At 43.3% G+C, this 16152-nt stretch overlaps 2 protein-coding genes across 10 annotated transcripts in view; one reads left to right on the top strand and one right to left on the bottom strand.

The window, feature by feature from the left end:
* Positions 1–16152, top strand: part of EVI2B (ecotropic viral integration site 2B) — a 449729-nt gene that overhangs the window by 346159 nt on the left and 87418 nt on the right. The gene's annotated exons all lie outside the window — the stretch shown is intronic.
* Positions 9058–16152, bottom strand: part of NF1 (neurofibromin 1) — a 254686-nt gene continuing 247591 nt past the window's right edge. For all 9 annotated transcript variants that reach the window (XM_082442253.1, XM_082442255.1, XM_082442249.1 and 6 more), the window contains one exon: positions 9058–12741. In XM_082442253.1, coding sequence (XP_082298379.1) covers positions 12599–12741 — 143 coding nt within the window. In that variant the 3' untranslated portion in view covers positions 9058–12598. The remainder of the gene's footprint in view (positions 12742–16152) is intronic.

The raw sequence follows: 16152 nt of genomic DNA on the forward strand, positions 1-16152 counted from the left end.
CAGGGTGTCTCAAGACCCTGTCCTTCCTTGTCGGGAGGGGTGCCCGGGCTGGGGTTTTACTCACCCTGGGTGCCCACCCACAAGTTTCTCTGACCCTCAGAAGGGAGTAGGTCCATCTGATTGCTAACGTTCCTTCCAGGATTCTAAGAAGAATGACAAAACCGTACTTATTCTACCCAACTAGGCTCCACATCCTTTCATCAGCCTCAGAAATGGCTCCTAGAAGTGACTTGTGGCCGGAGCGTCTCGAGGTTTAGGAAGCGACCTCCTGCCCGCGTCTCACCTACCGGAAGTCCTCTCCGATCAGCACGTTCCCTGCTCCCCGCCTTCTCTGCTGCCCCTTCTGCCGGAAAGAAACGCGGGAGTCCTCAGTTACAGACTGCATGGAATAAAGGGGAGAGTGGGAAGATTGGGGTGGGGTAGGGGCCATTTTTTACTGAAAGGTAACCGGCCTTACCCTGATACAGGAGGAGGGATCCTGGTTTCCACGGAAGGCCTGACATTCAGAGAGCCAAAGACTGTCAGGATGGGAGATACCTTCCTCCCAACCCCCACTCCTCCAAGATCACAAAGCTTTTTGGTGGCAGAATTAGGACCACGGCCTAAGTGGCCTCCTGACCCCCATCAATGCTCCTTTCTGCACAGAAGCTTTGGAACAGAAGGTCCTGGAGTAGAATCGCTGGACTAAAGCCCCAGCTACCTATTCTGCCATCCCCACCTGAAAAGCTTAAAAACGAAAGAAAACAGAAATCCGGGGCGTCCAGTCCTGCTGAATACACATCTGGGAGGGAGCAGGGGCTGGGGGCTGCGGTGCCGGCTGGGCCGAACAAGCCAGGATCGCTGAGATTTAGCCGTGCAGAGGCCAAGGTCTTCCTCCTGGGAACCTCTCCAACAAGGACAACGCACGGGTGCACGGCTTGGTGACCTTGGGGTGAACCCTCCACAGGATTCTCAGAAACAAACTGAGGTGCAGTGTTTAGAGGGGTCTCCAGCAGGGCGCCAGCCCAAGGAAGCAAAGCAGCAGCGAGGGAGGGCTCCGAGACTCCGTCGAGCCTCCTCCCCGGGGACAGGCCCGGTTCTCCCGCGCCCCCTGCTGTTCAAGGGAGGTTTTAAAATTTAAGATCACTCCTTAGAAGCAGCATTTCTTTCCTAGACTCATTCTCTTGACAAATAGGTATTGAGCGTCTACTACGTGCCAAGCCCTGTTCTAGGCTCTGGGGATACATCAGTGAACAAGATGGAAAACTTCTCTCCCTTCACCGAGCTCATTTTCTTGTGGGTTCTGGGGAATTCCCAAGGAAATTCTAGGCCTCTTCCGAGCGCCATCCTGGATGTAAATGGTGAGATTTTTTTTTTTTTTTTCTGGCACATAATGTTTAGACAGGAGTTATTAACTAATGCCACCTGGATTTGAAGACTCCCTATGAGCCAGGCCCAGGGCAAGGCACCAGGGACATAAGTTGTCACACAGACTCCCCCAGGAGTCTAGGGACCTGGGGTGAGATTAATAAGCAGCCAGCCAACAACCCACAGTGCTCAACCCCCCAGGACAGATGTAAGCTGCCGAGGGAGCAGGGAGAATGGCCCAAGACGAAGGTCTTGCTGGAGATGATATTTCGGGGCGGGGGGAAGGGGGAGTGTCTCTTGGAAGACAAGGTAGGCTCCCCCGGAAAGAAATGATGTCTGCATAGGCCCCCCACACAAGAGCATCGCGAGATCCAAGGAAGCAAAACATCCCATTCTCAGGATTCGTGTTGAGGGGAGAAGCTGGAACAAATCTGAATCACCAATGAGAAAAGCCACCGCGCATGCGCAGAGGCCAATAAAGAAGAAATCCCTCCCACCAGGCAGTGATGGGCCCTGAAGGTGCCATGTCTCTAGGAGGATTTGTAAGGTGCTGACTGTGGGTTGAAAACCCCCTCTGTACCTCCCTGTAAAGCCTTCAGTAAAGTTTTGTGCAAGTGGATTCTTCAGTGGGTAGGAGATGCCAGGCCATGTTTCAGGGTGAGTTAGGGTTGAAAGCAAGAGCAGAGGAAGGAGGGGACCGGTGATATTTAGGTTACGTGTGTAACGGTCCGTCATCTCGGTGCTTGCTCTCCCAGCTGAGGAGCTTGGAATGGCTGGAGCTAGAGTGGGTTGGAACAGGAGATGGGCTTGAAAAGACAGGTAGGGGTCAAATGATGGCCTTGCGTATCCTGGTGAGGACTTTGGACTTTGTGTGTTGGTGGTGAGAAGGAAGCCTTTGAAGTATGTCCTGGCTGCACCTATGATGGGTTAGAATGTGGTACACCGGGGACAGTGGGTCATGCTAGGGACCCTTGTAAACAGGCCAGCGAGCTGGGCCCCTGAATGGGCAGGGAGGTAATGGGGATGGTGAAGGAATTTCAGAAGGCACAATCAGTATAATTTGGTGACCATCCAGTGTGGTGGTGGGGATGGGTGGTGAGTGGGGAGGAATTAAGGATAATTCCCAGTGTTCTAGCTCAGGTGCATTGTTGGGGATGGTGGTGCCACTGGCCAAGGCAGGGGCCCAGGAGGAAGTGCACTGGAAATCCTGTGCAGAGGTGAAGAGCTGCCATTAGGTGGTTGGCTATCCAGGTCTGGAGGGGAGGAAGGAGGTGAAGTGGTGACGATGAATTAGAATCACTTCACATAGTGTTAAAAGATGAGAAAGTTCAGGAAAACACTTGCAGGGTAGAGAGCTGAGGGTGAAGAGGCAGGTGGAGGAAGTGCTGTCAGAGCAGTGGGAGGAGAATGGGGACAGGGAGCCAGTGCCTGGAAGCCCTAAGAGCTGAGGAAAATGACCGGACTGTAGTCAGTGTGCACAACCTTCCCGATGCAGCGCACACAACTACGCAAATTTATAGGCCCCTTAATAGACCGAGAGCTTCGTGAGGTCCAGGACCATTTCCAGCCAGCCTTGTTAACCGTGAAAGATTGTAAGCTGTGAGCAGAAGTCATAAAGTCATAGTGAAGGGCTGGTGGTGGCCAGTGTGCTCTCTTGGGGTCCATGGAGTCAGCAGGTGTGTCCCCAGAACTGCTCTAAACCAGGTACAAAAATATGCCCCTGGAGAAAGAAAACAAACCCAGCTCCCTGGAATCTGAATTAGTTATTAAAAGCTACCTTTGGATAAAAGGGAAAAGACTAAGGTAAAAAGCATCGAGGGGATGGTAGTTGTTAATTTAATGCCTGAATAAGTTCCATTATTACGAATACCTTGTTAGAACTGAAAGTCAGCATTATCTTCGCCTCTTAAAAACAACCTTTGTTTTTAAATAATGCTCAATGTAAAAAGGTAATAAAATACAAATAAACAAAAATTAACCATACATATTCATCTTTTTCCTATGTATAACTATAGTTTCCTATGTGTAAAATACATAGACATTTTACATGATTGGGGATCTACCCTCATATACAGTTCTTAATCCCTTGATTCTATTGGAAGTTTCCTCCCAAATTTAAATATTATTCTTTAAACCCATTTTTAAAGGGTGCATAAGGAAGCCCTGTTAGCTTCCAGAAGGTGCTGGATGAATATAGATATTTAGCCAAAAAATCATCCAGGTGTTGTCTCCAGATGTTTTGGTTGTCTCCAGGTGTTTTGATATTATAAATAATGCTTTGATGAAAGTCTTAGCTCTCTGATCACTTACTTCTCTAGACTAGATCCCTGCACATAATATTATTGGGGCAAATGGTGTGGACATGTTTAAGGCTAATGATACAGAAGGATGAGGTCAAGTGCAGGAGCGAGTCCATCCCACCACACTCTGGACCAGCACCGAGTACTAAATACATCTTTGCTAATTTTACAGATGAAGATGGTATTTCACTGTTTCAAGTTTGCATTTTTTTTGTTTACTACTGAGCGTGATGACCTTTTCCATCATATAGTAATTAGCAAGTGGTACAGTATTTTATTTCTGTGGATTAGCCGTTCATGTCCTTTGCCCATTTTTTTTCTACTTGGGTCTTTTCTTAAAATCGATTCTTATGAACCCTATAATTAGAACAATTTCCCTGTTTTTTTGGCCTTTAAATTTGGGTGTGATTTTTTTTTTTTTTGGACATGGGGATATTTTATGGATTAGGTAGTCAAGCGTAATCTTTAGGATTTCTTCCACTGCTTTTAGGCGTACGAAGTCCTTCCCTATTGGGGGAGTAAATGTTCTTGGCCAACATTTCCAGCTCTCCTCCTTCTGGAAGAGGATAGCTCTTTCTGATCCTTGTGATTTTGTGGAGCCGTGTGACAAGTTCTGGCGGTGACTGTGAGCACAAGTGACTGCACATCTGGTCTCCGGCCTTTAACTGCTGATATGAGACCCTCCAGATTCTGGGCTGTTCAATCTGGTAGCCACTAGCCACCTGTAACTATTTACCTCTAATTTAAAAGTCAGCTCCTCAGTCTCAGTACCCACATTTCAAGGGTTTGACAGCCCTGTGTGGCTGTGGCCATGTACGGGACGGTTCAGCTATGGAACGTCTCCATCACTCCAGGGGCAACTGGGCGGTGCTGTCTCAGCTCTCCTTCCCTCTGTCATTTGCTACGGTGGCTGATCAGTCTGTGGGGCCCGAGAAACTGCAGTGAGCAGAGTCCCCCTGCCAACCAGTGATGGACATGTAGCAGGGTGAGAAAGCTTTTGTGGCTTTTAAGCCAATGAAATTTGGGGGCTACTGGTGCTTTTTTTTTTTAACACCGTAACATAATCCGGAACTTTTTGTCTTTTCCATTCTATTTACCTAATTACCATCATCACAGTTTTAAATATTTAAAAATGTCTATGTTTTATTATCTAGTAAGGAAAGTTTCTATGTATGCTCTTAATTTTTTTTTTTTTCCCTTAGCCATGCTTTCTTGTCTTATTAAGGTAAAACCTAGGATCATTTTGTTTGGATACACACTCTCTTCTTGTAGGGGTCTTGATTGGAATTGTGTGGACTCAGTGATTAGTTTGGGAGCAATTGGCACTCTGCTTCTTCCCATCCAGCTCTGTGGGCTGTCTCTTCATTTACTCCTCTCCTTACAGCCCGCGGCCCTCACATGCCTGTTTGCTGAGTGACGCTGTGCGGACTGAATCAGCACCAACGGGAGGAAAGTAAGGACGACACAGTGACCTTCCATAAAGCAAAACTAAGTCCTCTTAAAGAACTATTTTTCCTCCGGTGAGTCCCTCTTGCCCTACTCTTTTTGGGGTTGACATGCCCTATTATAAAAAGACTGTTCCTGGAATTTTTTGTTTTCTATATGCATACATTGACAAAATACATTTTCGAAACTTTCCTAATGTGTGCAATCTCAAAGTCTGGATTCGTTTTCAACAGATCTTTATTACATAGGCCATCTCCGTTTCGGTAGGGATTTTTGATATTGTGAATGGGGTCTTTTTTTCTATTCTATTTGTATAGTTTCCTGATAGCATAGAGCCTTAGGTGTTATTCAACAACCATCTATCCAGCTCCTTGAACAAGGCATAGTCCCTGTATTTGGAGGCCTAGAGTCTACCCAGGGAGACAGGAACAGTTGATGATCACAACATTGTAACGAGAAGCTGTTACAGGACCAAGAGAAAGGCTCTCAGTGCAGCCCATGGGAGAACAGAGAGCATTTCCAAGAGGTGCTGATGCTGGAGTTCACTGAAAACAAGGGGCCCAATAAATGTCTGATGGATGAATGAATGAATGCTGTAAACTTAAAAAGACTCAGTATTTTAAGGAGAAAAAATTGTTTTGGCCTCTTGTAGAATCCTAGACATGAGTATATGGCGAGTGGTGGTACTGTTTTTGCTTAAGGCATACACGACCTAATTCCTTTCTGCCTTCCACCCGCAGATTATCAAGTTGGTGAGGGAGGATCCCATGCCATATATTTCTCATCCTCTTCTGACTTTGGGCCAGACTCAAAGATAGAGAGTACCCTTATTTTTGCTCTCTGGGGCTAAGGCATGCCTTCATGGAGTTTTTAAATGTACAAAATCAGGGCGCATTTCCCAAAGTGGGACGAAAGGAGGAAAATAAGAACAGAACGAGCCAGTCTCGTCTCCGGTGCGCTGCTTTCTGCCCGGATGCATTTCTGCCTGGATGCGACATGTGCTCTCTGGGCCAGGTCGTCCCCAGCCTCACGTACCCCCTGTACATTCAAGACTCCATAATCCTGTTTTCAGCTGCTCAGTGGACATATCCACCTGGACACACTTCTTGGTCGTTCTTCAGGACCCAACTCCTCAGTCATCGACCCTGTCACTGGTCCACACCTTGGACACTGTGCTCACTGGTTACGTGGCTGTTTCCCCGACTAAACTGTGATCTCGCATAGGGCAGAGATCAAGCTTTCTTCTTCTTTTTTGGCATCTGCAATGCCTGGCAAAGGGCTTGGCACAATTATAGTAACTGAAAATGTTTCTTTGAACAAATGAATTAATCAGCTGAGGTTACCTCTGTTGACATTTTCTTTGTTTATTAAGTTGGGGAATGCTCTCTGAACCTCTGACCAGGAAGGGGCCCTATTAAGATTCCGATGTGACTTTCCTATTTTGTATGGAGGAAGTGGCCCCCATGGGGGATGTCTGAACTCTGTAACCCCACAGGATTCTCTTTATCATGACTGGCTTGACTCACAGCATATACAAATGGTAAAGGACCTAGAAAAATTTGGCCCAATTTAAATGTATGATGCGTCTTTGGAAATTTTAAATATGCATATATACATATATGTGGTGTATGTACATATGTACATATTACAAGATATAAACGGATTTTTAGAAGGTACTTTAAAAAAAAGCCAAATCTACTAAAATTACAATTCCACATTAACATTATGAAATATCCACTTACGATTAGCCAGTACTTTTAAAAGAACAAAGTATGAGAGATTCAAACAAACGGGGACTACGTTGCTGTAGTGTGGCTTAATATTTACAGAAACAGAATCAACATTGTGAAACGGCTTCTTTTAAATTGGCAGCTAAAAGGGTCTTAAGTGGAACGTACTTCAGTAAGAAGACTGACTGACTAATGAAGACAGGCCTGGCATGTTACTCAGGGCAACTGCCCTTGAGAGAGTTTGGATGCCGCTGTGCGTTCTGGCGTGCAGCGTGCAGGCTAAGTTTCACAGATAGAGATCAAGGGAGAACGAGGGGGTGAGGGCAAGTGTTACAGATGCTGGCCACCACTTGGGGCATGGGGGTGAGGGATGGGCTACTTTTTTCTGGAAAAAGGAACACTGCGATGCTACCTCTTTGTTGTAGGTTAAGTTTTTACTATTCTTCCAGCACGTTTCCGCCCTACCCAAACCTCCTTGGGGATAAACTTCTCTGGCCAGACAGTTCAAAATTGCCAGACTAGCCTGGACTGTCCCAGAAAGCAAAACTGTGCAGGCAAAAATGGGCACACGGGCCTGTAAACAGTGGATGATATTGTCAATGTTCTCAAGGAGCTTACTGTCCAGGGATGGAGAGGTGATCATCCAAAGGCATCCCTACTTTGATTACGATGCTTTAGCCTGGAGGGAAAAGATAGCTATTTGCAGTATAGTTGACCCTTGAACAAGGTGGTGTATCATTTATAGTCGGTCCCCTCTGCATCCGCTGTCCCTCTTCATCTCTGAATTCAACTACGGACCGTGAAGCACTGTAGTATTTACTACTGAAAAACATCTGTGTGTAAGTGGACCCTTGCAGTTCAAACTCCACTGTTCAAGGGTCAACTGTACTTGAATTTTCAGCGGTCTTTAAGCCTGGTGCCCAGAGAACTCACCTGAAGCTTTACAGCCACACCAACAGCCCCCACCCCCCACAGGCTCTTTCTTTCCCTCCCTCCCAGGACCCCACCCCTGGAGAGTATGCACACTCTGCCTTGGAGGTCTGGCCCAGAGCGCTGGCATGCTCTCCAGGTGAGTTTCCTCTGCTTTCTCAGTTTTTCCGTAAACAGACCAGCACTTGCCTCAGACCTGCAGGTGTCTGCTTCATGGTTTTTAGCCCTTTGTCTAACATACCAGACGCTCTTGCCCTCGTAGCCATCAGCTCTGTCCTGCCCACAGGGTCTAGGCTGCATTCTTTCTCCATCTGGGAGCTGCCCACATAATGGGGTAAAGAAAATGGTAAAACTCGCAGCAGTGGAGCCATGGAAAGCATCTGACAGTGTTTACACATGCTGTGCCCGGGAAGGTTCTGTTGGGGAGAGCTGAGAGCTGGAGAGAATTGTGGGCTCCTAATATATGCCCTCTGGTTGATCTCGGGGTGTCCTGGCATTTCTGACTGCTCATTTTAAAAGAACTAAAGTCACCTTAACCCAGAGAACGGAGTCACCCCTAAGTTTGGCAGGCCCTAAAAAAGTATTTGATGGGGTTCAGGACATGTGACCTCAAAATATGGCACACTGAAGGAGCTTGAGGAAATGGCAGAAGCAGGAAGGTTTCTCTGACCTTTCCCCTGCCATCCTCTCCTGAAACAGGTCGTAAAACCTTCACTTGAGAGGCGCCCTCCCTAACCCCGGAGGAAAGGAGCATCCTTATCTCTGAAGACAAGACAGAGGGACTTCGAGAATTGGAACAGGCCTTGCTAGGTTTCCCGCACTTCACTGCACTTACCTCATAGTCTTTGACCTATCAGATTTTTACACAAATGCTCACTCTTCATCAAACCTAGGATAGAAATACTCAGGCTTAACTGTTTTTTTGGGGTCTTCTCACCTCTTTTGAAGGCTCCTGTGACATGTAAAATTTATATTAAATAAATGTGTATGCTTTTCTCCTATTAATTTATCAGTTTAATTTTCAGACTCAGCCAGAGACCCCTAGGAGGCTCGAGGGAAACTTTTTTCTCCCTTATACATTTCACCAAAATTATTTTACCTTTCGTTTAGAGAGGTTCTGGAAATAGAAAGATCCTTCCCATGGAGCGGGGGTGGTGATGGTGGTTTGAGGAGAACCCAAGACATCCTTAAAAGAAAGGAAATGGCCTTAATGTTTCAAAAGATCAGGGAGGAGTGCGGGGAAGTGAGAAAACAGAACTGATGCATGTGAAGAAATTAAATAACTCCCCACATCTTAGAGCAGATTGAATTTACATTTTACTTAAAAAAAAGGGGAGGAGTACATACACAGGGAGGAAAATGGGACGGGAACAACAATGATCTGAAATGGATTTCTACAGTTTTCCCCTACAATGGTAGATTTTGTCTGTTGGGCAGTATTTCTCCTGCTGGCGTACAACTGCTTACAATATTAACGAGGTTGTAGACAAGGGAACTGCCAAAGTTTGGGCCTGAATGGAAAAGAGAGGAAGTTATCATATACAATGTAAGTTGACAATACACAGCATTTTCTTTAAATGATGTAACGCAGTCGCAGGAAGAAGTTAACAGTACTAACACGAGAATAATCAAATTTTTGTTTGTTATCCATGTACAGCAACTAACTGCTTTACAAAAAAGCAAAATAATACAATATATCATCACAGGTATTTACAGTGTAGTAAATATACTTTTCTGTCAAATTTTACACAAACTATTTACAGGTGAATATACTGCATTAAAAAAAAGCTGTGTGGCTGACACTAAGAGTGAATTTTTGTGTAAGTCCGTTGCGTAACATTGAATAAGACATGCCTCATTATGCCTGGGTTGGGGGTGGGAGGTAAAAACCAAACCAAAAAAACAGAAAAGCCAAAACAAAACTGAAAACCCCTAAAACCCACTGAGCAGGGAGGGTTGCCGGCTTACATTCTGTCTCCCCCAGGACATCCGTTCATAGGGGTGGCAGCTGGCTGTTCTCTGTGGCGTCCTCAGCCCTGGCCCAGGACCTGCACAGAGCCGGCACCCAGTAACGGACAGGGGCTGAGTGGAGGCAGGACAGAGCACTTGCCACTTCCCCCAAAGCTACTGAACTGGGTCTCGGTGCTGGCAAACAAGGGCACACTCCTGGGACAGGGCAGTGATAAAACAGGGAGATCATGCATGCCAAAAAACATGGTGAGTTAATGTTTTCCTTTTTAAAAAGTCAGGGGAAACATCCACAAACCCCAAACAAATTACTTTATAGAACTTACATCCAATTATGCAAAATGGGCAACCTACTATGAACTTCAGAATTTCTTGTGCAGGTTATAAGTATGAGGCCTAAAAAACAGTTTCATTTCTCAGAGGAAGCATATTGGTGAGAGATTTATCTCATGTGCATCTCAGTTTCTTGGAAAGCTAGATTTTCCTCAAAAGTCAGAAGTTCTTCAAACAAGGTAAATCTTAAACCTTAATAAGTTTTCAAATTCCCAGGATGTACTGGTAAGAAGTATTTTTGCAATTCAAAGAAGGCTCAATTTTGATTTGTGCAATGCAGATCATTAACTTCATGAGGTACTTCAAGTGAATTCATCCATTCATTACACTAGAGGAAAATAACGAATAAATTTAAGACACAGCATACCTTGGAAAACTTGTTTATGGAAAGATCAATATTTTTAATGGTAAACCTTTGGAAGTTCCTCTATTTTGATAGGAGAAGCAAAATAGCATAACACTACCCACTGTCATTGCACCAAACCAACAACAAAGAGGGAAAAACATGGAACCCAAATGATTAAAGGCTCGCATCTGCCTTTTATTCCAGGAGCCAGGAAGTTGTGATGCCCACCCCAGAAGCTCTGGGGTGTGGGGGAACGTGGACCTTACCAGCAGCTTGGCATCCTTGGCACCGGGCTGTTAATGATCTGTTTCTAAACTCAGCTCTAGTCTTAATTCCTTATCGTCTCGGTTGCTCTGTTATTATAAACATTCTATTCTAATGAAGCGTCTACAATAGTTAAAAACAAAAGTTTAGTTAATTGCACCTGTCTTCAATATTTCCCAACAATTCAGTGTCAAAATAACTATTAACACTAAGGTTTTTATCATTTTGGCTAACGGTTTTTACTTTTCCCAGGACTGTAAACAAATTAAAAAAATTAAATTCTTGTTATTTTCTGAATATCAAAAGCAATTTTATTTACATTAACATATTACATTGTTACTGTGTGGATAAATGTGAAGTGTGTTATATTATTAAAATCAGAACATTTAAATGTACCATTGATTTAGCTGTGGAATTTAATTTACTGAAATCCACTCATGAAATAGCACTTCAGGAAACTCCCCCTCCCCTAGGTTTCTTCTTCTCTCCCAAAGCCATTACACCTTAACATATAAAGGGAACCCAGGAATAGGGGGATAATATCTTCTTGTAATAAATATTGTTTAGTCCTAAATTGGAACATCCAGATACTAATATATTCACTGAAGTCAAATTATTTTGCACACTGCAGGTACCACAAAGAAATTGGATCTGCATTACTATGGAAATTCCAATGCCATGATAATCCATACCATTCAGTATAGCAGCAACTCTTAAGGTCCCCTATTGTCATAATAATGCAGGTTGACCAGTCTTTTCACAGTGATTAAATGCAATTCTATCATATAGAACCCAAATGTTTTTGCTGAAGAGATTCCTGATTTTTTTGGAGGGGAGAGGAAAGATTACAAGACATTTAAAATACATCTCATCAACAATTTTTGATAATATACACCACATTCTATGTTTCTGGGAAAATTATTAAACAAGATAAAAGCATCGTCTACTCTAATAGTCACGTACCATTCCATTTTGTATGGAGCTAATGCAACCATCTACAGAAATTACCTCCTAGGAACAATTTGCAACACTTTGTTCACTGATTACCCTGCTCGGAATTATTTAGGAAAGAAGAAGAGGAGGGGAAAAATGTATAATTACTATACTTAGTATAGTTTTGGCTTACAAAAACAAAAACGACTTTTAGCATATTTAAAGATTAAAAGATAATCAACTGGAGAAAAATATAACTTGTTTGGATGACTGAGTTTGGATAAGGCCTCAGAACTCATCTCTTTAATTCAGTAATGTTAATAAGATACATGTGGTTACGCTTATTTTCCTGTAATTATTGCTAATACTCAAGTGTTAGTATTTCTTAAGAACCCACTACAAAATACTAAATCCCTCCTCCCCCACCCCCCAAAGTACCTCGCCTGTGGCTTTATGGTATGAAGTCACTGAGGCTTGACCGCTATGGTTCTTCAGTTTTGTAAGGTAAAAAAAAGTCCACAGCTAAAAGTCAGATTAAACATACTGGGGTTATAATATTATTTCTCCCATAAACTTCTATCTTGAAAAGTGTGTAAATAAGACTAACACTTTACTTGTATGTTGAAGAAGGGGAAAACATAGAAGGCAGAGCTCTGTGCAAATGGCTTTCATAGCTGGCCAGTAGTAGCAGTATTCAAGAAATCATCCTCTCTCACAACTGGGATGTTCTCAGTTCAAGTGTCCTGACCTCCCACTTTCTTTGCAGTTGTTCTGAACACTTGCTTAAACCAGACAAACCAAGAGTAGAAGAGAAAAAAGTTAAAGAAAAAAGCAGCATTAAATTTAGGCAACGCTTCCAAGAGTTGATCATCTGGCAACATGGCAGACTGGATGGGCTCATTATAAAACATGAAGTGCAGCATCACAGCACGGTGGTGAGGGGTCACTAGTGAAGAGCCCGTATAAGTTAAGTCTGTTTGAAAAAGGAAAGAAAGAAAGCTTCACACGATCTTCTTAATGCTATTACGTTTGAAACTGCCAGCGCTTCTTTGCTTCTGCACCTGGCTTGCGGATCCATGACGAGTTCGCCCACTGTTACAGTGCCCAGTGGTAGGGGAGAGTTCAACATTCTCCTTGTCGATTCCTGGAGAGAAACAGAGCAGCCAGTTACCCCCTCTCCTGTGGTGTTAAGCTCCAGGATTGAATCTCACGATTTGTATACGAGATACAACCTGGTGTATTGTTTTTGCCTTCATTTTAATAGTCAGCTGCTAGAGTGTTTACAAAGATCTTGTCACACAGAAAACCTCACACTTTGTTAAGCAAAATTTGCTATTGTGGCAGAAAAACAGCATAAGGAAGAAAAAAAAACAAAACAGAGAAGTTGCAAGGAAAAGCTAGAGGCAGGCAGGCTTGAGCTGAATGAAAGGCTAGCAGCCACCAAAGACTAGAACGCCTTCCTCCAAATCATACCAGAAGCTTCCAGCAGAGGTCAGCTTCTAGCCACGTAGCCTTACTGGTGTTTACACACAGAATATATTCTGTAGTTGCAGAAGGTACAGAAATTCGTCATTTCAAAGAAAGGTAGATGCTTTTTATTTTTTAAATCATAGTGCCTACCCCAAAGGAACTCAAATATTTACTGAGAAAATAATATATCAGAAAGGTCATACTGTAGAATTTTTGCTTTGATCTTTTCAACTCTGGCAAGTCATTTTTTGTTCTGCACCTTTAACAGATGCCATTTATTTCTCTCATGGAGGAGATTAAACCTCCTCAAACTGGGCCCTACAATGTATTTTTATAAATAATCTAATTAGTAACTTCATAAAAGTAACTAGAAGCAAAAACAGGTATTTTTTACTCATCAGATTAGTAAAGATTACAAATTAGACAGGTGACAGAATAGTGGTTACCTCTGGGGAAGAAGTGACTGGAAGGGGGCATGAGGATGATTTCTTGGGGTGCTGGCGATGTTGTTTCTTGATCTGGATACTGGATTTTTAAGTATGTTTACTTCTTAAAAGTTCATTAGGCTGTAAATTTATAATCTGTGTGCTTTTCTGTCATACTTCAATAAAATTTACTAAAATAATTAGACCGATTATACCCACCTTTGACATAACTATTGGTAGGAAAGCAAAAAGTATTTTAGCAATTTGTATCAAAATGTAAAGTACTGGGACTTCTCTGGTGGTGCAGTGGTTGGGAATCTGCCTGCCAATGCAGGGGACACGGGTTCGAGCCCTGGTCCGGGAGGATCCCACATGCTGCGGAGCAAATAAGCCCATGCGCCACGGCTGCTGAGCCTGCGCTCTAGACCCCGTGAGCCACGACTGCTGAAGCCCGTGCGCCTGGAGCCTGTGCTCCGCAACGGGAGAGGCCACCGCAGTGGGAGGCCCGCGCACCGCAACGAGGAGTAGCCCGTTTGCCACAGATGGAGAGGGCCCGCGTGCAGCAACGAAGACCCAACGCAGCCAATAAAAAAAAAAAAAAAAAAAAAAAAAAAAAAAAAAGTAAAGTACTGATTGATATTTACTGATACAGAAAAATGACTATAATTTTGGATTAGGGGGAAAAAATCCACATACAGGGGAAAATAAACAAATAAACAAACAAAAAGGCTGGGAAAACATTTGCCAAAAAATGTTATCTCTGGATGGTGTGATTTCAGGTAATTTTTACTTTATTCTTTTTTTTTTTTTTTTTGGCTGAGCCACACGGCTTGCAGGACCTTAGTTCCTCGAAGCCATGCCCCTTGCAAATGGAAGCGTGGAGTCCTAGCCACTGGACCGCCAGGGAATTCCCTACTTTATTCTTATCTGTACCATCTGAATTTTAAAATAAACAGTAAATTTGAGAATGGAAAAATTTCTATTTTTGGACAAAAAATAGTACTTCAAGTCAAAAAGTATTTATGTTCCTGAAAATGTACATAGACCCACACATCTATTTGCTTGTTGGTTCCTGAACAGGGAATGGATCTGTGATGACCTCCTTCTAGGAGCCACACATCTTTGTTTGGATTCAGCCTTGAATTCAACTCAGAGTATGAGGCATCTACAGGCACACGGTCTGGTTTACACAGGCTCCATAGAGGTTTGCTGTCTTGAGCTTATCAGAGGAACACAGGCATATGAAAAAGTGCACTGGGCTGGGAGTGTGAGTGCATCATTAAAAATGTCAGCAACACCTCTCCAGGAGGCAAGCATAGTGAACCCACTCTTGAATCTGTTCCAATCTAATCCTACGGGTAGAAAGATAAACGGAAGAAAATACACTGTGATGTTCAAAGAACTTTTCTCTGGGTCGCAGAATTCTGGATGATTTTTTTTCTCTTCTGCATATTTATTTGCATCTTCTCCAGAGCTATTTAAAAAAGAAATAACAAAATTGAAAGGAGACTGCTCATCGTCCCTTGAATGCGCCTTGAACTCTGTAATGTGTGTTTGTGCAGCTCTTTCAATTGCCTTACCAATCTCTACAAGATAAAATGCAACCCATATTTCTTCTCATCTGTTTCTTTCATGATGCGTTCTCCTGTCTCTTGCCAGAACTATTTTCTCCCTCCCCTTTTTTCTGCCTGTTTTTATATGGCATTTATATTTTGCCTATATTATCACAACTTGTGTATATGTCATACTTTCTCTACTAGAATAAAAGCACCTAGAAGGGCAAAGATCGTTCATCATTCATTTTTATTTTCCTATAAGATCTAGTTGACGACTTTTTCAACAAACATTGGTTGAACTGATGTTTCCATTTTTAAATGTGATGGCTGCAATTCAGAGCCAAAAAGCATGCAACCCCTGATCTCCAGTGGGGTGGCGCCATATTTTTATTGGAAAAGACAAAGTTTTTTTTAGCTTCTCCCATCTGAAGTGATCATGAACTTGTCTGAGTATTTGACTTTCCATTTCCTCAAATTCGCATGTGGCCTACAAGTTCAAGTCCAACAGTTCCTTATCTAGGTTTATTTCCTTAATAGGAAATAAGATTCGGGCAAAACTAGAACTTTAAAGATAAGGGTTTGAAACAACCAGGGGATGGTCATCAGGAGGGACACAGTGTTGATGACCACTGGAGGGCCAGTGGCCCTCTGCCAGCAATCTTCCACTCTGGGGCTCTTTCTTGTGTGACCACCTTTGGTGCAGCCTTGCCACTGCTGGACTATGGCTCATTCTGGGGGTGTGGGGGGGGAGAGCAGTCATCACGCTGCAAGGTAGCAAAGCTTCTATCTGAGGACAAGGGCCTGTTCAGTTTAATTCTTAAGAATTAAAATTATATAAATTATAATCAGAGTAAGTCACTAGGGTGAAGGTTTTTCTTCAAAGACATACTAAGAATATTCCATTTCCTGCTTTGTTAAGCAAGTGACTTTCAGACCTCTAAATAAAATTTTATTGGGCTGGCCAAAAGGTTCGTTCGGGTTTTTCCATAACGTCTTATGGGAAAACCCGAATGAACTTTTTGGCCACCCCAGTAAATGTTAAGGGTAAGAGCAAGCAATAAAGTTTTACACATACTGTGACCTCAACTACATAAAGAAAAGAAA

This window comes from Balaenoptera physalus (genome assembly GCF_965194825.1).
Source record: "Balaenoptera physalus genome assembly, chromosome: 20".
NCBI lineage: Eukaryota > Metazoa > Chordata > Mammalia > Artiodactyla > Balaenopteridae > Balaenoptera > Balaenoptera physalus.